The following is a 25,060-nucleotide window of genomic DNA, read 5'->3' on the forward strand; positions in this document are numbered from 1 at the left end:
GGTCAGCTAAGTAGGGAGGTGCCAGTCCGTGAACAGATGCTCTTATAAAGGCTTTACATCAGTATCAAAATTGTTAAAACAATTACATTAACCACTAAAGTTTTAAAAAGATAGCTACCTGGTAGCAAATTAGCTAGCTAGCTAGAGAGGCAATTGTTACAACTGCAGCTTTAAAATGAGAAAATTAATAAAATTACAACATAAATTTAGATGAGTAAAATTCTAACAAAATCTGAATAAAACTTTAGTGAAAAATGGTGTTTATTAGTTGGTCACAAATGCAATCATTAAGTTGTTCCCGTTTACCCCATTTTATTTGGAATTTTGTCAAACAAAAATTGTGATGGGAAAGCAACAATTATTACATTATTAACCCACTATTATATTATACAATACAATACGATGCAATATGGTACGATACGATACGATAGGATACAATACAGTCCTACAAGACTGTGTGTGTGTGTGTGTGTGTGTGTGTGTGTGTGTGTGTGTGTGTGTGTGTGTGTGTGTGTGTGTGTGTGTGTGTGTGTGTGTGTGTGTGTGTGTGTGTGTGTGTGTGTGTGTGTGTGTGTGTGTGTCAGCAGCAGATCGACACAAAAGGCGCCACCTCACTCAGCGTAAAAATTGCGGCACACACTATAATTCGTTGCACCAGTTAGCCGCACAAGTCATATTATTTCATATATTTGTCATAAACTCATCACACAAGAGCCATTCGGTCATGCTAACATTATCCATTAGCATAGCACCATGTAAACAATGATGTCATTTTCAGCACACGTGAACGATTTAATCAATTATGAATCACTGCTCTAATGCAATCAGCTTGGTCACGTCATAAACCACAGTCTGAAAATAAAAAATAAGCCATTTCGCGGTTACGAATGTGCATGTCTGGGCAAGCCTGTAGCACTTCCGGATCAAAGGTCACAGGTACCATACAGCACGGTTTCTGCAGGCTCAAAGAATACGACTGGATTTTGCATGTCTGCAAAATCCATTCTTCACTACTATCACAATTGCCAGTATTTTTGCTCAATCTCGTGTGGCTGAATGCCACTTGTCCCTCTAAGAAGTTGACACCTACCACACGGGGCGGTGTAACTAGTTAGCATGCCGGAGACTCTTCGTTATCAAAATTAACCAGACAAATCATACCACCAACTAAGAACGGCCATGCACCACCACCCACAGAATCAAGAAAGAGCTTTCAATCTGTCAGTCCTTTCCGTGTCTGGGCCGGGTGAGGTTACCTGTGTTGAGTCAAATTAAGATGCAGGCTCCACTCCACCCTAAAAAATGAACAGCTGTCTTAATGACAAAACGTGACGGAACAATTTGCATAGATTTTTTAAAAGTTATTTCAACTGAACTAAAGTTATTTCAACTTAACTACAGAAGTCTTGTGGCATTAACTCAGTTGAAAGTTGAAATAACTAAGTCGAAATAACTATAAAAAAAAATCTATGCAAATTGGTACATTACTTTTTGTCAATGAGACAGCAGCTCCTTTTTAAGAGTGTGGCAGTGCCCTTCCTTCTCCCCCCAGAACCCAAAGAGTTTGGTTTCCCGGATGCTGCCCATCAGTTTCATGGAAATAACGCCTCCGGATCGCTAGTTGGCATCATTTATGGTCAGAACTACGACGGTATCTGATCATCTTCAAACCTCTGACTTTCATTCTTGATTAATGAAAACATTCTTGCCAAAATGCTTTCACTTTCGTCCATCTTGCGCCGATCCAAGAATTTCACCTCTAGCGGCACAATACGAATGCCCCAGGCCATCCCTCTTAATCGTGGCATCAGTTCAGATAAGAAAACCCACAAAATAGAACCGGAGTACTATTCCATTATTCTTAGCTGGGGTCTTCAGGTGACCAGGCCTGCTTTGAACACTCCAATTTCTTTAAAGTAAACGCTTTGGACCCCGAGGGAGTCAGGACACTCAGCTAAGAGCATCAAGGGGGCGCCGAGAGCCAGGGGCTGGGACAGAAGGCAGCTCGCCTCACGACGGGCCGTCAGCTCGATCCCGAGATTCCACACTATGAGCTTTTTAACTGCAGCAACTTTAAGATAGCTATTGGAGCTGGAATTACAGCAGCTGCTGGCACCAAACAAACACAAAATACTGATAAACAGAGAGAGAAATTACTTAGATTTAAATAGCCGCTCGCATATGTTTGCTATGTTTGGTAGTAGTGAACTCTGACCTCTACCACAATGCACTGCATCACCAGAGACTCCGATATGGCTAGCCCGACAACCGGCCTGAATTAGGCCAAATATTAGCTGCCATTTAGGAGTGGGAATTCCCACTCCTAAACGACCAATAGGAGAGCAGCGCTCTTAGGCAGTATTATTAGACGGTATTGCTTAAATTTTCATTGTTACGCAGATGATACCCAGCTTTATCTATCCATGAAGCCAGAGGATACACACCAATTAGCTAAACTGCAGGATTGTCTTACAGACATAAAGACATGGATGACCTCTAATTTCCTGCTTTTAAACTCAGATAAAACTGAAGTTATTGTACTTGGCCCCACAAATCTTAGAAGCATGGTGTCTAACCAGATCGTTACTCTGGATGGCATTACCCTGATCTCTAGTAATACTGTGAGAAATCTTGGAGTCATTTTTGATCAGGATATGTCATTCAAAGCGCATATTAAACAAATATGTAGGACTGCCTTTTTGCATTTACGCAATATCTCTAAAATCAGAAAGGTCTTGTCTCAGAGTGATGCTGAAAAACTAATTCATGCATTTATTTCCTCTAGGCTGGACTATTGTAATTCATTATTATCAGGTTGTCCTAAAAGTTCCCTAAAAAGCCTTCAGTTGGTTCAGAATGCTGCAGCTAGAGTACTGACGGGGACTAGCAGGAGAGAGCATATCTCACCCGTGTTGGCCTCTCTTCATTGGCTTCCTGTTAATTCTAGAATAGAATTTAAAATTCTTCTTCTTACTTATAAGGTTTTGAATAATCAGGTCCCATCTTATCTTAGGGACCTCGTAGTACCATATTACCCCATTAGAGCGCTTCGCTCTCAGACTACGGGCTTACTTGTAGTTCCTAGGGTTTGTAAGAGTAGAATGGGAGGCAGAGCCTTCAGCTTTCAGGCTCCTCTCCTGTGGAACCAGCTCCCAATTCAGATCAGGGAGACAGATACCCTCTCTACTTTTAAGATTAGGCTTAAAACTTTCCTTTTCGCTAAGGCTTATAGTTAGGGCTGGATCGGGTGACCCTGGACCATCCCTTGGTTATGCTGCTTTAGACATAGATTGTGGGGGGGTTCCCATGATGCACTGTTTCTTTCTCTTTTTGCTCCGTATGCACCACTCTGCATTTAATCATTAGTAATCGATCTCTGATCCCCTCCACAGCATGTCTTTTTCCTGTTTTTTTCCCTCAGCCCCAACCAGTCTCAGCAGAAGACTGCCCCTCCCTGAGCCTGGTTCTGCTGGAGGTTTCTTCCTGTTAAAAGGGAGTTTTTCCTTCCCACTGTGGCCAAGTGCTTGCTCATAGGGGGTCGTTTTGACCGTTGGGGTTTTACATAATTATTGTATGGCCTTGCCTTACAATATGGAGCGCCTTGGGGCAACTGTTTGTTGTGATTTGGCGCTATATAAGAAAAAAGTTGATTGATTGATTGATTGTCACACCAAAGTGAGGCTGACGTCAGCGTCTTGGCCGCCAACCAATCACTAGGAGAGATAGGCCAGTATCCAACCTAATTCAGGCCGGTTGTCAGGCTACGATATGGTGTATAACAAAAATAAAATGTCTTCTTTGTGTTTATCGATGGGTTGGTTGCAAGCCAGCTTTAGAGGTGTATACCACCACCTACTGTATAGGAATGTGCAGAATCATGGTAATAATTATTTTAAGTCAATACAATACAGAACATGAAACAAAAAAGTGTAAAAGAATCTAATAATAAATATGTTAACACTATGAGGAAATAGCACAAGGTTGATAGTTTTAGCACAGTCATATAACATCTAACAGCCTCACACTGATGCGCTGATTCCAATGGTGTGCTCACTTTTTAAAATTTATTTTGAACAAAAAATGCTTACAACTTGGTACCTGCTCTTCACCTGGGTGAAGACGGTACCTCCTCTAGTTGTACCGTCTGTTTTTATTCATAAGTACTGCATTTTAAAATGTACTACATAAAGAAATAAAAGTATTATTATAACAACATGGGGCAGCACGGTGGCTTAGTGGTTAGCACTGTTGCATCACAGCAAGAAGATCATGGGTTCAATTCCCGCCTGTGGCCTTTCTGTGTGGAGTTTGCATGTTCTCCCTGTGTTTGCATGGGTTTCCTCCGGGTGTGCCGGTTTCCTCCCACATCCAAAGACATGCGGGTTAGGTGGACTGGAGTCTTTAAATTGTCCGTAGGTGTGTGAGTGGGTGTGAATGTGTTTGTTTGTATGTTTGTGGCTCTGTGACAGATTGGTGTCCTGTCCTGGGTGTACCCCGCCTCGTGCTCTATGACTGCTGGGATAGGCTCCAGCCCCCTGCAACCCTTGATTGGACTAAGCGGTTGAAGATGAGTGTGTGTGTATAACAACATGAGGTATGAAAGTATGAAAAACAGTAAATAGAAGAATTTTAAAACTCATACTGGATGATATAGCTGGGAGATTTCAGCTAAAACAAGCCCAATAACAGTCATTGTCAGGGCTTCACTTTGCACACTTTTGGACAAAAGCATGTGACATTTGTCAATAATCTTGTGTGACAGCATCAGATGAAAACAACTGTGCAATCTCAAGATGATTTGCAAAAAGTCTAAAGACCAGCTGTTACATTGTTTCTTCACCCAATAAGCGGATCGGAGCATTCTGATCAAAAATCATTTTAACAAATTGCTATTTTTTGTATTCAAGGATGTCTTCTTGTGATTTATTGAACTTGGGTCAAAATTCTCAAAATACATAAATAAATAAATAAGGCAGAACAATTGGTACGCCAGATGTTCCTCCATAATGCAGCAGCTGGTTTAATAATGAATAATGGGTGGTTTTGTCCTGATAAAATCCTCTTAAAATAATTACCCTTTTAGAAAATGAATGGGTGCATTTCAGGTTTGCTTAACTGTTGCAAATTTGTTGCTATGAAAACAAGTTTTTCATTACAGTCAGACATCTCTCGTGGGGAAATTGTAGAATAGTGCAACCTCAAAGGCCTCCTGAATTCTGGGTCTGCCTTTGTTGTGTGAAATGGATCGTGAGACACCACAGCACACCCACACCAGTCACCAGAATCACATTTCCTCAGAATGTGACGTATCTGGTGGCTGTCATCAATCCCACTGGGAATGCGGTGAAGCCTTCCATATTCACAACTTTTCAGGTGCTGACTATTTGTAGATGATGGACACATGAGAATCTCTATTGTCTGTGGGAAAAATTGTTTTTGAAGGCATAAGATGACAATATTTGTGCTAAGTGCAACACAAGATGAACGTGCTTTTCTCCATGACTGACATGACAGTACGCATTGTATCCTGCCCTCCTTTTTACACATAGGGAACATGAAAGTATGAGTATTGATGAACTGCTTCCTCGTTCTTTAGGAGATGGCACCATCCGTCTGGCAGGTGGATCCGACTCCTGCCAGGGTCGGGTTGAGATCTACTTCCAGGGAAAGTGGGGGACAGTGTGTGATGATGCCTGGGACTACAGAGATGCACAGGTGGTGTGCCAGCAGTTAGGCTGCGGCCAAGTGATCTCCGCCCCGATTATGGCTGCATTTGGATATGGAACCGGACACATTCTGCTGGACAATGTTAACTGCTACGGCCACGAAAAGCAGCTATCCAAATGTCATCATTTTGGTTGGGGCAACCACAACTGCGGCCACCACGAGGACGCTGGGGTCGTTTGTGCTCGTAAGTCACACTCAGCTCAGGCCTTACCTCTCCCAAACTCTTTCTGCAGAACCCCCATTTTGTTGATAATAATATTTAGACACCCCCCCCCCCCCCCCACTATGCACGTCTGTTGTTTCCAAACTTGACTGAAATTTATTTTAAACCCTGTAATTTATATAAAACTACAACTTCTTATTTAACAATAAATAAATAAAGTGACAAATTGCTTTTACAGTGGAATTATTAAAAGTGACAGATATCAGGTACCTTATATTGTTAAATTAAAACTTTTTATTTTATTTCTCAGAAACCTGTGTATGTTATGGTAGTACTCAGTGCAAGCATGCTTCATCACTGTTGCCAGATACAGCTCAAGGTTTCCAGCCAAAAAGCTGTTCAAAAACTGCAAAAACAAAGACAAAATTATATAATACAAAAATATTATAACAATATTTTGTTCACTATTTTAACTATCTTGGAGGGATTATATTTCTCACGTCATGGGATTTGGGACCACCCCAGGATCCCCCGTGAAGAGTTAGAAGACTTGGCTGAAGACAGGGAAATGTGGGATGAGCTGCTTGATCTATTGCCGCTGCCTGGATTGGGATGAGGGGCATAAATTGAATGAATGAATGAATTTTAACTGTCCTGGTTGCTTAGTGTGTCATAAAAACCAATGCAGCTGAAGCAGCATACATAAAAATCTGACAGCAACAAACCCTGCCTCAGTCAAAATTCCACAACGTGCCCCCTACTTTGAGAACCACTGCTTTAAAAATACCCTTGGCCATATGAGCATTGTCTTCTTTATAATTTGCAGTTGTTTAATTGCTATCCCAGATCAAATTGTATATACACTCAACAAAAATATAAACGCAACACTTTTGGTTTTGCTCCCATTTTGTATGAGATGAACTCAAAGATCTAAAACTTTTTCCACATACACAATATCACCATTTCTCTCAAATATTGTTCATAAACCAGTCTAAATCTGTGATAGTGAGCACTTCTCCTTTGCTGAGATAATCCATCCCACCTCACAGGTGTGCCATATCAAGATGCTGATTAGACACCATGATTAGTGCACAGGTGTGCCTTAGACTGCCCACAATAAAAGGCCACTCTGAAAGGTGCAGTTTTATCACACAGCACAATGCCACAGATGTCGCAAGATTTGAGGGAGCGTGCAATTGGCATGCTGACAGCAGGAATGTCAACCAGAGCTGTTGCTCGTGTATTGAATGTTCATTTCTCTACCATAAGCCGTCTCCAAAGTCGTTTCAGAGAATTTGGCAGTACATCCAACCAGCCTCACAACCACAGACCACGTGTAACCACACCAGCCCAGGACCTCCACATCCAGCATGTTTACCTCCAAGATCGTCTGAGACCAGCCACTCGGACAGCTGCTGAAACAATCGGTTTGCATAACCAAAGAATTTCTGCACAAACTGTCAGAAACCGTCTCAGGGAAGCTCATCTGCATGCTCATCGTCCTCATCGGGGTCTCGACCTGACTCCAGTTCGTCGTCGTAACCGACTTGAGTGGGCAAATGCTCACATTCGCTGGCGTTTGGCACGTTGGAGAGGTGTTCTCTTCACGGATGATGCAAAGGAGATGTGTTGCACTGCATGAGGCAAATGGTGGTCACACCAGATACTGACTGGTATCCCCCCCCAATAAAACAAAACTGCACCTTTCAGAGTGGCCTTTTATTGTGGGCAGTCTAAGGCACACCTGTGCACTAATCATGGTGTCTAATCAGCATCTTGATATGGCACACCTGTGAGGTGGGATGGATTATCTCAGCAAAGGAGAAGTGCTCACTATCACAGATTTAGACTGGTTTGTGAACAATATTTGAGGGAAATGGTGATATTGTGTATGTGGAAAAAGTTTTAGATCTTTGAGTTCATCTCATACAAAATGGGAGCAAAACCAAAAGTGTTGCGTTTATATTTTTGTTGAGTATATATATATATATCAATCAATCAATCAATCAATCAATTTTTTTATATAGCGCCAAATCACAACAAACAGTTGCCCCAAGGCGCTTTATATTGTAAGGCAAAAGCCATACAATAATTATGTAAAACCCCAACGGTCAAAACGACCCCCTGTGAGCAAGCACTTGGCTACAGTGGGAAGGAAAAACTCCCTTTTAACAGGAAGAAACCTCCAGCAGAACCAGGCTCAGGGAGGGGCAGTCTTCTGCTGGGACTGGTTGGGGCTGAGGGAGAGAACCAGGAAAAAGACATGCTGTGGAGGGGAGCAGAGATCGATCACTAATGATTAAATGCAGAGTGGTGCATACAGAGCAAAAAGAGAAAGAAACAGTGCATCATGGGAACCCCCCAGCAGTCTAAGTCTATAGCAGCATAACTAAGGGATGGTTCAGGGTCACCTGATCCAGCCCTAACTATAAGCTTTAGCAAAAAGGAAAGTTTTAAGCCTAATCTTAAAAGTAGAGAGGGTGTCTGTCTCCCTGATCTGAATTGGGAGCTGGTTCCACAGGAGAGGAGCCTGAAAGCTGAAGGCTCTGCCTCCCATTCTACTCTTACAAACCCTAGGAACTACAAGTAAGCCTGCAGTCTGAGAGCGAAGCGCTCTAATGGGGTGATATGGTACTATGAGGTCCCTAAGATAAGATGGGACCTGATTATTCAAAACCTTATAAGTAAGAAGAAGAATTTTAAATTCTATTCTAGAATTAACAGGAAGCCAATGAAGAGAGGCCAATATGGGTGAGATATGCTCTCTCCTTCTAGTCCCTGTCAGTACTCTAGCTGCAGCATTTTGAATTAACTGAAAAAAAATAAAAAAAAAAAATAAAAAATATATATATATATATATATATATATATATATATATATATATATATATATATATAATTGTTATATACATTAATTGTTAAGATCCTATTGTTTTTTGTACAATTTGCACACGTTTAATAAAGCCTAAATCAATCAATCTATCTATCTATCAATCATATTTTATTTACGTTTTAACGGCGTCTGCAAGAGGGCGTGCGTGTGCGCATACATGAGCTTTTGACGAGAGCGGAAGTTAGCTTTGAGTTCACGGGAGTTAGCGTGCACGCTGAGATCTGTGTAATGTCATTTAAATGACTGCAGAGGTGTTATCAGGTTACAAAACAGCGTTTTGCATTTTTAGAACTGTTTATTTCTCGCCAGCTTTTACATAATATATGACAAAGAGGTTTGCAGCTAGCAACCAGCCACTGACGTCACGGTGCCGCTCTACTCTGATTGGCTGTCACTGCCGCCCCTCAAAAAAAAAACAAAAAAACAACGGAACAGATGTGACTTTTTAACTTATTAAAATACCTTTTAAAATAGGTCAAATTGAGCTTCTTCAAGGTCTGTGTCCCAGGAATTTTCCCTGTGAATTTAACTGTGAAGATTCTGGCAGTAATAGGACTGGACTTACTTACGCTGAGGACAGACGGAGGGACAGATGGACGGAGGGCCATACGGAGCGAAATGGGGACTGATAATCACGAAATGAGGGTAAAATGTAACGAAATGGAGCAGAGTGAACCAGACTGACTTCAAATAAGTACTTTTATTTAATTGTTTGGATTTTTTTTCTGTGAGATGCGCTCAGTACATGTACTAGGGGCAGGTGCGCCATCTGGCGTTCAAGAGATGAAACGTCAGTCAATGGGTCAGTCTGCTCCATTTCGTTACCTTTTACCCCATTTCGTTATTATCAGTCCCCATTTCACTAAAAACCTAAATAAAAGTATTTAATTGAATCATATTTGGAGTCAGTCTGCTCCATTTCGCTACGTTTTACCCACGTTTCGTTATTATCAGTACCTATTTCGTTCCATTTCGCTTAAAAATAATAAAAGTACTTAATTGAATTGAGTCAGTTTAGGTCAGTCTGCTCCATTTCGTTACATTTTACCCCCATTTCGTATTTTAGTATAGCTAATGGAGGGACACAAAATCTTTGCAATACCCGATGGCCATATTTGATGACCTCAAGTAAAAAGGAAAGCAAACAAAACCAACAAACAAATCTGGATAAAAGTTTGGTTCCAGTGGAACAAAATCCATTGTCAGTGGGGCTGGTCTTTATTCAGTCACTGCCAGAAATGCACGTCATAGAAGAGTAGACCTTTGACCTCGGCGTAAGATTTTTTTCAAGTTTTTCACTTCAGTACTTTCATTTTAAGGATCCACTACTGCAGCTCCTGTGAGAAATGAAACAACCGCCCCAACACAGCCTTCAATCACAAACATCACTGAAGGTACGAGAACACACTCGATAATTATCTGTCAGTGAAAAAGGTAACTTTAATAAAGGAACTGGAGTTTTGTTCATATTTTTTTTAATGGTGCACCTTTGTATAATGACCAAAAGGGGGAGCCATTCCTCATGTCCTTGTCTTTTCATGTCTGGGTTACTGGGGGATTATAAACTGGTGGTGTTGTTTCCCTGCAGTAACAGATGTTCCAGTTCCAGTTACCCAGCGTGTCACCACTCTCAGCACAGCCATCCAAACAAATGGTAACAGTTTTAAGCATGTCCTAGTTTACATATAAACGGCTGATTGCCTATAAAATATGCTTCTTGATCCTGTTTAAAACTGCTTTGTTGCAGCCAGGCCAGTCATTCGTGTAGTGAACGGCGAGACTAGCTGTCAGGGCCGCGTAGAGGTCTTCTACGCAGACCTTTGGGGGACCGTCTGTGATGATGACTGGGACATGGACAACGCCCGCGTGGTGTGCAGGCAGCTCGGCTGCGGCTCGGCTATCGCCTTCACGCAGAACGCCTTCTTTGGCTATGGTTCAGGGCAAATCATGCTGGATAACGTGCAGTGTAATGGCAGCGAACCTCAACTGAGTGACTGCTTCAATCTGGGCTGGTTTCAGCACAACTGCGGCCATCACGAAGACGCAGGCGTCATCTGCTCATGTAAGACTTGACAATGTGTATGGAATGTATATTTACCACACATCAGCGCACACAGAAACCTGTGTCTGCATGAGTACAACTGTATCAAGCAGGGGTGAAAGGAGAGTTTTTTTTTTCTAGACCAGGTGTTTGAGGAGTTTTGACTCAGTTTTGAATCATGAATAGTCACACAGATAATCTCCGTGACTCTGATCACAGCCCCAGCAGGGCTGCATTGCTGATCAGAGCTGGTAACAAGAACCTGGCCCACAGGAGAACTCCGCCTGGATTAAGAACTCGGTTATGGTTAGGGTTTGGTTTAGCCCCCAGCCCAGTTCACACCTGGGGGCAAGTTTGCACCTGGCTGAAATGTTTGTTTAATTGATATTTGGCATTATTTTTAATTATTTCATCTGCTATTTTTCCTTGGCATATTGTCATGGTGTTGCTGGTATTGCACACTACATATCATGGCACATAATAACCCCAGTGATGTCTATGACACCACTGTACCACCCACCTATACCGTAAATCATTTTGCACAATTCATAGTTCTTGCAATAGTGTTCCTGCACAGCATTGGAGCCTATCCTAGCAGTCATAGGGCGTGATGCAGGGTGCACCCCGGACAGGACGCCAGTCGCCCACAGGGCTACAGTATGTCATCTGGTTGAAAAAGTGCATATTATCTGCCCTTAAAAACAAGCTTCAGCAGCACTGTTTACTCCCACAACAATTTTAAAGCAACACGGTGTTAGTTTTGACAAACACTGAGCGCAACTCTGTATATCAGGTCCAGAAAGGCTCTCTCCAAGAGAGGACCCACGGAACCCTCACTTAGTCCTACCTTCATAGCTATGCGCCAGAGCTACATAGAGACACTAGCAAACCCACCAACTGTGCTTGACTCTTTATTTAGTGATGTACAGTGACAGTACAGTTTGGTGGCAAAGCTGCCAAACAGGAAGTGAAGTCATATCTCAACAATACTTTGAGGTATCAAAGCCAGAGTTGGAATGTGATCTTGAGATTCCACTGCCAGGAAGCACAAAAACATTTAATCTTTTTTTATTGAGATGTGCTGGTGTGTGTCAGACTGTATGGCGTATGGCATGTTGGTAATATGACGGCACCTTCTGTAGAAATCCTTGGAGGTGCTTCTTGAAGCATGTATAAAGTGAATAAAATTGGTCCTAGCACAGAACCTTGTGGAACTCCATAATTAACTTTAGTCTGTGAAGAAGATTCCCCATTTACATGAACAAACTGTAATCTATTAGACAAATATGATTCAAACCACCGCAGCGCAATGCCTTTAATACCTATGACATGCTCTAATCTCTGTAATAAAATTTTATGGTCAACAGTATCAAAAGCAGCACTGAGGTCCAACAGAACAAGCACAGAGATAAGTCCACTGTCCGAAGCCATAAGAAGATCATTTGTAACCTTCACTAATGCTGTTTCTGTACTATGATGAATTCTAAAACCTGACTGAAACTCTTCAAATAGACCATTCCTCTGCAGGTGATCAGTTAGCTGTTTTACAACTACCCTCTCAAGAATCTTTGAGAGAAAAGGAAGGTTGGAGATTGGCCTATAATTAGCTAAGATAGCTGGGTCAAGTGATGGCTTTTTAAGTAATGGTTTAATTACTGCCACCTTAAAGGCCTGTGGTACATAGCCAACTAATAAAGATAGATTGATCATATTTAAGATCGAAGCATTAAATAATGGTAGGACTTCCTTGAGCAGCCTGGCAGGAATGGGGTCTAATAAGCATGTTGATGGTTTGGATGAAGTAACTAATGAAAATAACTCAGGCAGAACAATCGGAGAGAAAGAGTCTAACCAAATACCGGCATCACTGAAAGCAGCCAAAGATAACGATACATCTTTGGGATGGTTATGAATAATTTTTTCTCTAATAGTCAAAATTTTGTTAGCAAAGAAAGTCATGAAGTCATCACTAGTTAAAGTTAATGGAACACTCAGCTCAATAGAGCTCTGACTCTTTGTCAGCCTGGCTACAGTGCTGAAAAGAAACCTGGGGTTGTTCTTATTTTCTTCAATTAGTGATGAGTAGAAAGATGTCCTAGCTTCACGGAGGGCTTTCTTATAGAGCAACAAACTCTTTTTCCAGGCTAAGTGAAGATCTTCTAAATTAGTGAGACGCCATTTCCTCTCCAACTTACGGGTTATCTGCTTTAAGCTACGAGTTTGTGAGTTATACCACGGAGTCAGACACTTCTGATTTAAAGCTCTCTTTTTCAGAGGAGCTACAGCATCCAAAGTTGTCTTCAAATGACTTTATATAACTTGAAACGTGAATGCTTTGTACATTTTTGATTGTTCAAAGATTATTTATTGTCAATTTACTATATGTACAAGACATACAGGAGAATCAAAATTCTGTTTCTCTCTCACTTTAGTAATACTAGGGGAGCTACGGCCACTACCTTTGCACCCCCCACCCCCAGGACTAAACAAACCAAATTTTTTAGGTTCCTTAGATGACCCCAAAACACAATCAGGATGTTCCCAAAAATAAAAACTGGCCTCAAGCCAGTTATCCAAGATGGCATCCAAGATGGCCGCCAAAATAGGGTTTTTCACTAAAACACCTTTAAACAACATATAAACAACTTAAATATCACAGAGATTCAATGATAAGGGTCTATTGGTGGCCATTTTGGATGCCATTTTGAATCTTAAACCCATGAATTTATTTACTTTAGGCACAAATGAGTTTGCTGTGACCTGCAATGGTCTTCCCATTGAATCTCTGTGATATTTAAGTTGTTTATATGTTGTCTAAAGGTGTTTTAGTGAACAACCCCTATTTTGGTGGCCATGTTTGTCTAATGTTTGCTTCCATGCAAACATTAGACAAACATCACAAACATTATATGAATGTTCGCAAACTTGCTGAACATTAAATGAACATTCTATGAATGTTCAGTTGATGTTCACAAATTTTCGCCTCCATGCAAACATTAGACAAACGTCACAAACATTACATGAACGTTCACAAACTTAGTGAACAGTAAACAAACATTCTATGAACATTTGTTTGATGTTTGCAAATGTTCGCTTCCGGGTGGGCATCTTGGACGCCATCTTGGATAACTGGCTTGAGGCCAGTTTTTATTTTTGGGAACATCCTGATTGTGTTTTGGGGTCATCTAAGGAACCTAAAAAAGTTGGTTTGGTTTAGTCCTGTGGGGAGGGGGTGCAAAGGTAGTGGTCGTAGCTCCCCTAATATAACAATAGACAGCGGCAGCCTGGCTGCTGTTAGGTATCAGGATGAAACCTTGGCCCCATTGTCGGACCCTCCCACACCGTTCAAGACATTTTACAGCCCCTGTCTCTCTGGTCATCTCCAGTCCATCCTGCTGAGCTGTCTCTTTGCAATGTGTGTGAGTGAATTACAGCGAGGTGGAGACAGCTCAGAGAGAATGAAATATACAGTGCATGAGTCAGTGCACATCAGCTTCACGTGCACGCCTGCAGGCCAAATTTCATTTCTTTGTGGCTAAATCACACACAAAGATGTGAGAAAATAAAACTCTGAATTCTTCGTGTGAGGTCGCATAAAACACTGTGCCATTGACATCTAAGCATCATGATTATTATTTATTACTGGTGTTTTTTAACCAGCAGCTGTGACAAAGCAGGAATTGGATTAGACAAATGTAACTTAGTAGCTATTAAAGCAGTCACACAGTAACTGTAATAATAAAAAAGAGGCTTGTGCTTTCATAAATCCCAAACTTAATGTTTTATGTCATTGTTGACACCATGCCAGTGATGATTCAGCTCTGTGCTGCTTCTTCAGGCTAGGCTCTTTACTGCTGTCTTACTGAATTACATCATGTCTTTCTAAATGTGGTTGTATCGCCTTATATGAAAAATTACAACAAAAAAATAATCAACTTTCACTGGAATATGAGACGTTGTGCTAGCAATTAACGCACTCAGAGAACAACAGGGAAGAATTTTCTGTTCAGCCACAGTTTATCAGAAGGCACATAAACCTGGATATGATTTTTTTCTTGTGTTAAAGTCCTCTTCTGCTCCACTCAAGCATTAAACTGTTCTGATGCAACAGATAAAACTATGTACTATGTCCAGGTTCTCCAGTCACACCCACAAAAGCCTATAACTCCTTCAGGGTTGTCATGGGTGTCTTGGTGGCTTCCCTCACTAGTCTTTTTCTTGCACAGTCACTCAGTTTTGGAGAACTACTCTATGAAAACGTGCCCATACTAATGCATCCCATTTGTTTACCTTTGATATTATTTAATTTAATTTTTTTTTTAGATTTAATAATAATAATTATTTATTTGAGAAGGGACAGTGCAAGCTCATGTACATCACCATACAGTGAAAGAAAATAAGTCAGATTATAGCCATCGACTAATTTCCATCTAAATGTTTTCTAAAAGAATATTTGTTTACTATGACTTTAAAGACCATAATTGTATAAATGTCAATATAAACACAGTCATTATTTTTTCAAGGCGTAATCCCTCTTGATTATTTGCCATTTAAGTCATAAAAAGTATTTATTTGGCCGAACTGACACCATTATAATTAGGGAATAACCCTGTTGTGTCTGATGTTTTGCAGACATCAATGCTGGATTTTACGGTTGCAAATTGAGTTTTACCGGCGACGCGTTGGCGTTACGGAATTTTGTGACCGTAATCCAGCATTAATGTCCGCAAATCATCAGATACAAGGGGGTTATTCCAATCCTAATCCAATTCCATTGTTTGCACAGTTTATTTTTCTGTAAATTGGCAAAGGGTGTGGTTGAATCGTCAAAGCTTACCATAGCAACAGCATCTTCATGCTAAACTGGAAATTCTGTGAGCAGACCCACAGATTTCTCCATCTCGTCAACTGCATTGAGTAATTCTGTATCAGAATCCACATCAGTACTTTTTTGTTGTAGCTCCACCATTTCTCTCACTCTCAGCTGACAGTGCCATTATTGACATCTGCGTAGCAACGCGCGTGGTCAGGGTACATCGAACGTGAAACAGTCTAATATTTTGCCACCATCAGTGCGATATTTTATGGTTTGAACTCTCACACAGTTAACCAATCAGATTTGTGGAACAAATGTAACTGGATTAGAATTTTATAATTTTGTTCTTTAGCATTATATATACATTAGCATGGGGGATCCAGATTGGGTAGTGTTTATAAAATAGGTAGCTGACATTTTTCAAGGGTGGTAATAAATTATGCAAAGTTTCCAGAATGTTTTTAGAACCTTAGACCTCAACAGTTTTTAGAAGAACTCAACCGTTTTATTTCCTGTTTATTTTTAATGTCTTAATGTATTGTATAGGTTCTTGTTATCATATATACACTTATTATTATAATAATAATTATTATTATTATATTTACGTCCACCAAGGATGTAATAAAATCATCAGCGTTTATTTATTTATTTGTCTGTCTGTTAGTAAGATTATGAGATTAAGATTACATCAAAACTGCTGCACGGATTTTCACCACACCTAGATATTAGGACCTGGAAGAATCCATTAAATTTTGGCGGGGATCAAGATTTCCCTTTATATAGGCTTTGAAGGATTACTTCAAAACTACTTCATGGATTCTCACCAAATTTGCACCACAGATATTAGGGCATTGATTAATTTTGGAGGTGATCTGGACTGGTGGACATCAGAAATCTCTGTTTGCTCTTGTTTATTATTACTTCTATTTTGTCATTTGATTTTTAAATGGACCACAATGGAAATAAGTGTTTTCACTTTCTTGTGTCATCCGTGTATTTTTAATGTATTTACAATTATATTATGTACATACATTGAACTCACAAAATAAAATCATGCACGGTCTTCATATATAGATGATTTACTGCCCCCTGCTGGAATGGTGTGTGGGTCCAGAATGTAATTATCATATTTTTCAGTGTTGTTAGCTAATATCTGTAGTTTCTCCAAAAAATATTAGTCCTATCAACTTTGCATTTTGGTGGCGTTCATCCTTGACCCATATACATCAGCATACCAAACGGCAAATATCAGCTCTCCACAATTTGTCTACTATCGAAGTTAAATGCATGCACACGTGCAGAACTTTTTGTCTTATCTGCATTCTGATGCAAGCATGTGCTTTTAATTTGACACACCCACAAACAGAGACGGTGGCGGAAGACATCATACGCAATAAACATTTCACTCATGATAACAGCAACATAACAATTGACAAAACCAATTGAACTACAAAAACATAATAAATCAATAACACTAACAACACTGTTAAACTAACATGAACCACAGTAACAACATTTAAAACTCCAAAACCCAAAACTTCCATGGTGTATTGCAGCACAACATCCATTGTTCACTGGTTAGCTAATATTGCTAATTTCTCCCAAAGTATTAGTCCTATCAACTTTACGTTTTCACAGCGTTCATCCCTGACTCAAAATACATAAGCTTCCTAAACGGCCAATGTCACCTCTCCCAGGTGTCTCAATGATTGAAGCCATACACACGCATGTATGCATACAGGCACACAGAGGACACTTGGCTATTATAAGATAGATAGATAGATAGAGCATCTATCTAGCTATCTATATACAAGTGTGTGTGTATGTGTGTGTATATATATATATATATATATATATATATATATATGTGTATATGTATATACACGAGGTCTATTAGAAAAGTATCCGACCTTATTATTTTTTGAAAAACCATATGGATTTGAATCACGTGTGATTACATCAGCCAAGCTTGAACCCTCGTGGGCATGCGAGAGTTTTTTCATGCCTGTCGGTGACGTTATTCGCCTGTGAGCATGCCTTGTGGGAGGAGTGGTCCAACCCCCTCGTCGGAATTCCGTTGTCTGAGAAGTTGCTGAGAGACTGGCGCTGTGCTTCATCAAAATTTTTTCCAAAACTGTGAGGCACATCCGAGTGGACACCATTCGACAAATTAAGCTGGTTTTCGGTGAAAATTTTAACGGCTGATGAGAGATTTTGGATTGTTTCTATCGCTGTAAGGACTTCCCACGGAGCGAGACGTCGCGCAGCGCTCCGAGGCGACGTCGTCATCCTGTTTCAAGCTGAAAACGGCCACAGGAAAAACACCTCCGTTGGAAGCCTGAAGGACAAGTTAGAACATGCCCTGCTGTTAAACAATTTCTCAGATACTCAACTGAAAGCCACCAAAAGCCACCTGGATTTTACGAATGGTTATCAACACGGAGGTGTTTTTCCTGTGGCGGGCGCGCTGCACCGGCTGCGAGCCGACGCACCAATCCGTCCGCACGTCTGTCATTAAAAAAATCTCCTTTAACAGTGGAATGTCCGATAAACTGCTGATTCCGACCTCTTCTGAAAGTTCTCTGTTCTCTCACGACGTCCTGGGTCAGCAGAGGCTTAAATTTGGAGGTTTTCAGCTTGAAACAGGATGACGACGTCACCTCGGAGCGCTGCGCGATGTCCAGCTCCGTGGGAAGTCCTTACAGCGATAGAAACAATCCAAAATCTCTCATCAGCCGTTAAAATTTTCACCGAAAACCAGCTTAATTTGTCGAATGGTGTCCACTCGGATGTGCCTCACAGTTTTGGAAAAAATTTTGATGAAGCACAGCGCCAGTCTCTCAGCAACTTCTCAGACAATGAAATTCCGACGAGGGGGCTGGACCATTCCTCCCACAAGGCGTGCTCACAGGCGAATGACGTCACCGACAGGCGTGGAAAAACTCACGCATGCGCATGAAGGTTCAAGCTTGGTTGACGTAAAAACATATGAATCAAATCCATATAGTTTTTTTTAAAAATAAAAAGGTAGGATGCTTTTCTAATAGACCTCGTGTATATATATATATATATATATATATATATATATATATTAGTTGTGGGATCACTTCCCACCTAGGTCTTTCTGCATGGAGTTTGCATGTTCTCGTGGGTTTCTTCCCTCCGGGTACTCCGGCTTCCTTTCACCTCTAAAGTCATGTAGACTGGTGTCGTGTCCAGGGTGTACCCCGCCTCATGCCCTATGACTGCTGGGATAGGCTCCAACCCCCTGTGACCCTTCATTGGAGTGAGAGAGAATAAAAAAATAATCAATCAATCAATCAATCAATTTTTTTTTATATAGCGCCAAATCACAACAAACAGTTGCCCCAAGGCGCTTTATATTGTAAGGCAAGGCCATACAATAGTTATGTAAAACCCCAACGGTCAAAATGACCCCCTGTGAGCAAGCACTTGGCTACAGTGGGAAGGAAAAACTCCCTTTTAACAGGAAGAAACCTCCAGCAGAACCAGGCTCAGGGAGGGGCAGTCTTCTGCTGGGACTGGTTGGGGCTGAGGGAGAGAACCAGGAAAAAGACATGCTGTGGAGGGGAGCAGAGATCGATCACTAATGATTAAATGCAGAGTGGTGCATACAGAGCAAAAAGAGAAAGAAACAGTGCATCATGGGAACCCCCCAGCAGTCTACGTCTATAGCAGCATAACTAAGGGATGGTTCAGGGTCACCTGATCCAGCCCTAACTATAAGCTTTAGCAAAAAGGAAAGTTTTAAGCCTAATCTTAAAAGTAGAGAGGGTGTCTGTCTCCCTGATCTGAATTGGGAGCTGGTTCCACAGGAGAGGAGCCTGAAAGCTGAAGGCTCTGCCTCCCATTCTACTCTTACAAACCCTAGGAACTACAAGTAAGCCTGCAGTCTGAGAGCGAAGCGCTCTATTGGGGTGATATGGTACTACGAGGTCCCCAAGATAAGATGGGACCTGATCATTCAAAACCTTATAAGTAAGAAGAAGAATTTTAAATTCTATTCTAGAATTAACAGGAAGCCAATGAAGAGAGGCCAATATGGGTGAGATATGCTCTCTCCTTCTAGTCCCCGTCAGTACTCTAGCTGCAGCATTTTGAATTAACTGAAGGCTTTTTAGGGAACTTTTAGGACAACCTGATAATAATGAATTACAATAGTCCAGCCTAGAGGAAATAAATGCATGAATTAGTTTTTCAGCATCACTCTGAGACAAGACCTTTCTGATTTTAGAGATATTGCGTAAATGCAAAAAAGCAGTCCTACATATTTGTTTAATATGCGCTTTGAATGACATATCCTGATCAAAAATGACTCCAAGATTTCTCACAGTATTACTAGAGGTCAGGGTAATGCCATCCAGAGTAAGGATCTGGTTAGACACCATGTTTCTAAGATTTGTGGGGCCAAGTACAATAACTTCAGATTTATCTGAGTTTAAAAGCAGGAAATTAGAGGTCATCCATGTCTTTATGTCTGTAAGACAATCCTGCAGTTTAGCTAATTGGTGTGTGTCCTCTGGCTTCATGGATAGATAAAGCTGGGTATCATCTGCGTAACAATGAAAATTTAAGCAATACCGTCTAATAATACTGCCTAAGGGAAGCATGTATAAAGTGAATAAAATTGGTCCTAGCACAGAACCTTGTGGAACTCCATAATTAACTTTAGTCTGTGAAGAAGATTCCCCATTTACATGAACAAATTGTAATCTATTAGACAAATATGATTCAAACCACCGCAGCGCAGTGCCTTTAATACCTATGGCATGCTCTAATCTCTGTAATAAAATTTTATGGTCAACAGTATCAAAAGCAGCACTGAGGTCTAACAGAACAAGCACAGAGATGAGTCCACTGTCCGAGGCCATAAGAAGATCATTTGTAACCTTCACTAATGCTGTTTCTGTACTATGATGAATTCTAAAACCTGACTGAAACTCTTCAAATAGACCATTCCTCTGCAGATGATCAGTTAGCTGTTTTACAACTACCCTTTCAAGAATTTTTGAGAGAAAAGGAAGGTTGGAGATTGGCCTATAATTAGCTAAGATAGCTGGGTCAAGTGATGGCTTTTTAAGTAATGGTTTAATTACTGCCACCTTAAAAGCCTGTGGTACATAGCCAACTAACAAAGATAGATTGATCATATTTAAGATCGAAGCATTAAATAATGGTAGGGCTTCCTTGAGCAGCCTGGTAGGAATGGGGTCTAATAAACATGTTGATGGTTTGGATGAAGTAACTAATGAAAATAACTCAGACAGAACAATCGGAGAGAAAGAGTCTAACCAAATACCGGCATCACTGAAAGCAGCCAAAGATAACGATACGTCTTTGGGATGGTTATGAGTAATTTTTTCTCTAATAGTTAAAATTTTGTTAGCAAAGAAAGTCATGAAGTCATTACTAGTTAAAGTTAATGGAATATTCAGCTCAATAGAGCTCTGACTCTTTGTCAGCCTGGCTACAGTGCTGAAAAGAAACCTGGGGTTGTTCTTATTTTCTTCAATTAGTGATGAGTAGAAAGATGTCCTAGCTTTACGGAGGGCTTTTTTATAGCGCAACAGACTCTTTTTCCAGGCTAAGTGAAGATCTTCTAAATTAGTGAGACGCCATTTCCTCTCCCTGCTTTAAGCTACGAGTTTGTGAGTTATACCACGGAGTCAGACACTTCTGATTTAAAGCTCTCTTTTTCAGAGGAGCTACAGCATCCAAAGTTGTCTTCAATGAGGATGTAAAACTATTGATGAGATACTCTATCTCCCTTACAGAGTTTAGGTAGCTACTCTGCACTGTGTTGGTATATGGCATTAGAGAACATAAAGAAGGAATCATATCCTTAAACCTAGTTACAGCGCTTTCTGAAAGACTTCTAGTGTAATGAAACTTATTCCCCACTGCTGGGTAGTCCATCAGAGTAAATGTAAATGTTATTAAGAAATGATCAGACAGAAGGTAGTTTTCAGGGAATACTGTTAAGTCTTCTATTTCCATACCATAAGTCAGAACAAGATCTAAGATATGATTAAAGTGGTGGGTGGACTCATTTACTTTTTGAGCAAAGCCAATAGAGTCTAATAATAGATTAAATGCAGTGTTGAGGCTGTCATTCTCAGCATCTGTGTGGATGTTAAAATCGCCCACTATAATTATCTTATCTGAGCTAAGCACTAAGTCAGACAAAAGGTCTGAAAATTCACAGAGAAAATCACAGTAACGACCATGTGGACGATAGATAATAACAAATAAAACTGGCTTTTGGGACTTCCAATTTGGATGGACAAGACTAAGAGACAAGCTTTCAAATGAATTAAAGCTCTGTCTGGGTTTTTGATGAATTAATAAGCTGGAATGGAAGATTGCTGCTAATCCTCCGCCCCGGCCCGTGCTACGAGCATTCTGACAGTTAGTGTGACTCGGGGGTGTTGACTCATTTAAACTAACATATTCATCCTGCTGTAACCAGGTTTCTGTTAGGCAGAATAAATCAATATGTTGATCAATTATTATATCATTTACCAACAGGGACTTAGAAGAGAGAGACCTAATGTTTAATAGACCACATTTAACTGTTTTAGTCTGTGGTGCAGTTGAAGGTGCTATATTATTTTTTCTTTTTGAATTTTTATGCTTAAATAGATTTTTGCTGGTTATTGGTGGTCTGGGAGCAGGCACCGTCTCTACGGGGATGGGGTAATGAGGGGATGGCAGGGGGAGAGAAGCTGCAGAGAGGTGTGTAAGACTACAACTCTGCTTCCTGGTCCCAACCCTGGATAGTCACAGTTTGGAGGATTTAAGAAAATTGGCCAGATTTCTAGAAATGAGAGCTGCTCCATCCAAAGTGGGATGGATGCCGTCTCTCCTAACAAGACCAGGTTTTCCCCAGAAGCCCACCTCATTTTTTGGACACCACTCAGACAGCCAGCAATTCAAGGAGAACATGCGGCTAAACATGTCACTCCCGGTCCGATTGGGGAGGGGCCCAGAGAAAACTACAGAGTCCGACATTGTTTTGCAAAGTTACACACCGATTTAATGTTAATTTTAGTGACCTCCGATTGGCGTAACCGGGTGTCATTACTGCCGACGTGAATTACAATCTTACCAAATTTACGCTTAGCCTTAGCCAGCAGTTTCAAATTTCCTTCAATGTCGCCTGCTCTGGCCCCCGGAAGACAATTGACTATGGTTGCTGGTGTCGCTAACTTCACATTTCTCAAAACAGAGTCGCCAATAACCAGAGTTTGATCCTCGGCGGGTGTGTCGTCGAGTGGGGAAAAACGGTTAGAGATGTGAACGGGTTGGCGGTGTACACGGGGCTTCTGTTTAGGGCTACGCTTCCTCCTCACAGTCACCCAGTCAGCCTGCCTTCCCGACTGCTCGGGATCTGCCAGGGGGTAACTAACGGCGGCTAAGCTACCTTGGTCCGCACCGACTACAGGGGCCTGGCTAGCTGTAGAATTTTCCACGGTGCGGAGCCGAGTCTCCAATTCGCCCAGCCTGGCCTCCAAAGCTACGAATAAGCTACACTTATTACAAGTACCGTTACTGCTAAAGGAGGCCGAGGAATAATGAATGAATATCAGCAATATGATCAAAATTTGCCTGGTGTGGAAACAATTGAGTCAGTGCTGTGACTTTAGAAGCACAAAAAAAATAAAAATAAAATAGTCTTATGCTGTTGCAACAGAGTCTTGATGATACTTTTGTTCTTATTTTCCGCTTTTATTTCTGCTTGCAGTACGAGAGCCTAGCATTACTGTGTCAGTTGGACAAGAGGTCAGAGTGACAGAAACCATATCCACAACCACACAGCCGGCTGAAGGTACGTCCCAACTCTGCACCGTGCTAACTGTATGTTCTGCACAACATTCAAGGTTTAAACCTTAATGTTCGAGGTTGAAGCACTGAGTTTGAGGTGTTTTTGTAGGCGCTTTGAGACTGGTGGATGGGCAGCATCGCTGTGAAGGTCGGGTGGAGATGTTCCTGAATTCTGAATGGGGCACGGTGTGTGATGATGCTTGGGACCTCCCTGATGCTGAGGTCGTGTGCCGTCAGCTCAGCTGCGGAGATGCCACGGCTGCATTTGGAGCGTCCCACTTTGGGCGTGGCACAGGAATGATACTGATGGACAATCTGAAGTGCACCGGTACAGAGGCCTCGCTTCAGCAGTGCTCCCATATACGCTGGGACGTGCACAACTGTGACCACTCTGAAGACGCTGGTGTCAGCTGCTCACTGTCGTGATTTCAACAGACCCACACTCCCACCTCCACCATAAGCCGGAGGCGGGCGTATCAGCCAGGGACTTTCATGCTTCATGTAAATAACAGCTTTCACTCGGATTACTGCACCACAAAAACACATAAAATAACTCGTGTAAGAATATATGAATATTGCATATTCTAGCTATGTTTTATTAAGCACTTTATAAATATGTATATTATACATAATATAATGCACACCGTTCTTATAATATAAACAATGTAAAAAAAACAGCATTTTGACTGTGTGCCTTATTTTTTAATCAAATATTTTCTAAGAACATACATGCTGCCATTTCATAGTGAACTGCTGGTTGATTAAAGTATAATTGGGGACGTCTGTAATTATTAAATGTGCAGATAAGGGACAAAGAGGGAATTTTCAAACAGGGACTTCAGTTTTGACAGTTCCTTACTAATATGAAACAATCTGAGAGTCTGTTAAAATAAGATACTACATGCCTATGTTATTTGTGAATATAACTCTCCATGGACAGAAAAAAAAACTGTTATTGTGTTTTGTAAACAGCATATAAATAAACCTAACAAATAATGATTTCCAAGTGATAAAAAATGTTTTTTTTTCACGTTTTTGTATAATGAGAAATGGTAACAGTAACTACCCAAATTACCCTGATCAAAAGTTTACATACCCCTGTTCTTAATATCATCTGTTGCCCCCTTTATAATCAGTGACAGCTTGGAGTCTTTTGTGGTCATTGTGGACGAGGCTCTCTGATGGTGAAGCTGCCACTGAATATGTTTTTGGACTTTATTTGCAGCAGTTTATGAAGGAATAAACACAGTATGGTACTCTATGGTAAATCTGCATGGAGTAGACTGTTTTCATAGTTCAATTGGTTTCATTTGGTGTGTTTGATGTCTTCTGCCACCATCTCTGTTTGTGTCTAAAAATAGAAGCACCTGCTTGTGGCAGAATGCGGAAAAGACAAAGACCTCTCTGTGCATGCGTGTGCATAACTTTGATCATGGACAAACTGAGGACAGCTTACATCTGCCATTTGGTATGCTTATGTATTTTGTGTCAAGGATGAACACTGCCAAAACAGAATATTAAATAGGACTAATATTTTTGGATAAACTACAGATATTAGTTAACGTTGCTAATTACA

The 25,060-nt window shown here is 40.9% G+C and overlaps 1 protein-coding gene across 1 annotated transcript in view; it reads left to right on the forward strand.

Annotated features, from left to right (window-relative positions):
- Positions 1-24,394, forward strand: part of LOC117516466 (scavenger receptor cysteine-rich domain-containing group B protein) — a 42,353-nt gene extending 17,959 nt beyond the window's left edge. The window contains exons 4-9 of the mRNA XM_034177381.1: positions 5,597-5,911; positions 10,102-10,176; positions 10,371-10,436; positions 10,530-10,844; positions 23,405-23,488; positions 23,594-24,394. Coding sequence (XP_034033272.1) covers positions 5,597-5,911; positions 10,102-10,176; positions 10,371-10,436; positions 10,530-10,844; positions 23,405-23,488; positions 23,594-23,910 — 1,172 coding nt within the window. The 3' untranslated portion in view covers positions 23,911-24,394. The remainder of the gene's footprint in view (positions 1-5,596; positions 5,912-10,101; positions 10,177-10,370; positions 10,437-10,529; positions 10,845-23,404; positions 23,489-23,593) is intronic.
- The last annotated feature ends 666 nt before the right edge of the window (positions 24,395-25,060 follow it).

The sequence above is a fragment of the Thalassophryne amazonica genome, chromosome 9, assembly GCF_902500255.1.
Source record: "Thalassophryne amazonica chromosome 9, fThaAma1.1, whole genome shotgun sequence".
NCBI classification, from domain to species: Eukaryota; Metazoa; Chordata; class Actinopteri; order Batrachoidiformes; family Batrachoididae; genus Thalassophryne; species Thalassophryne amazonica.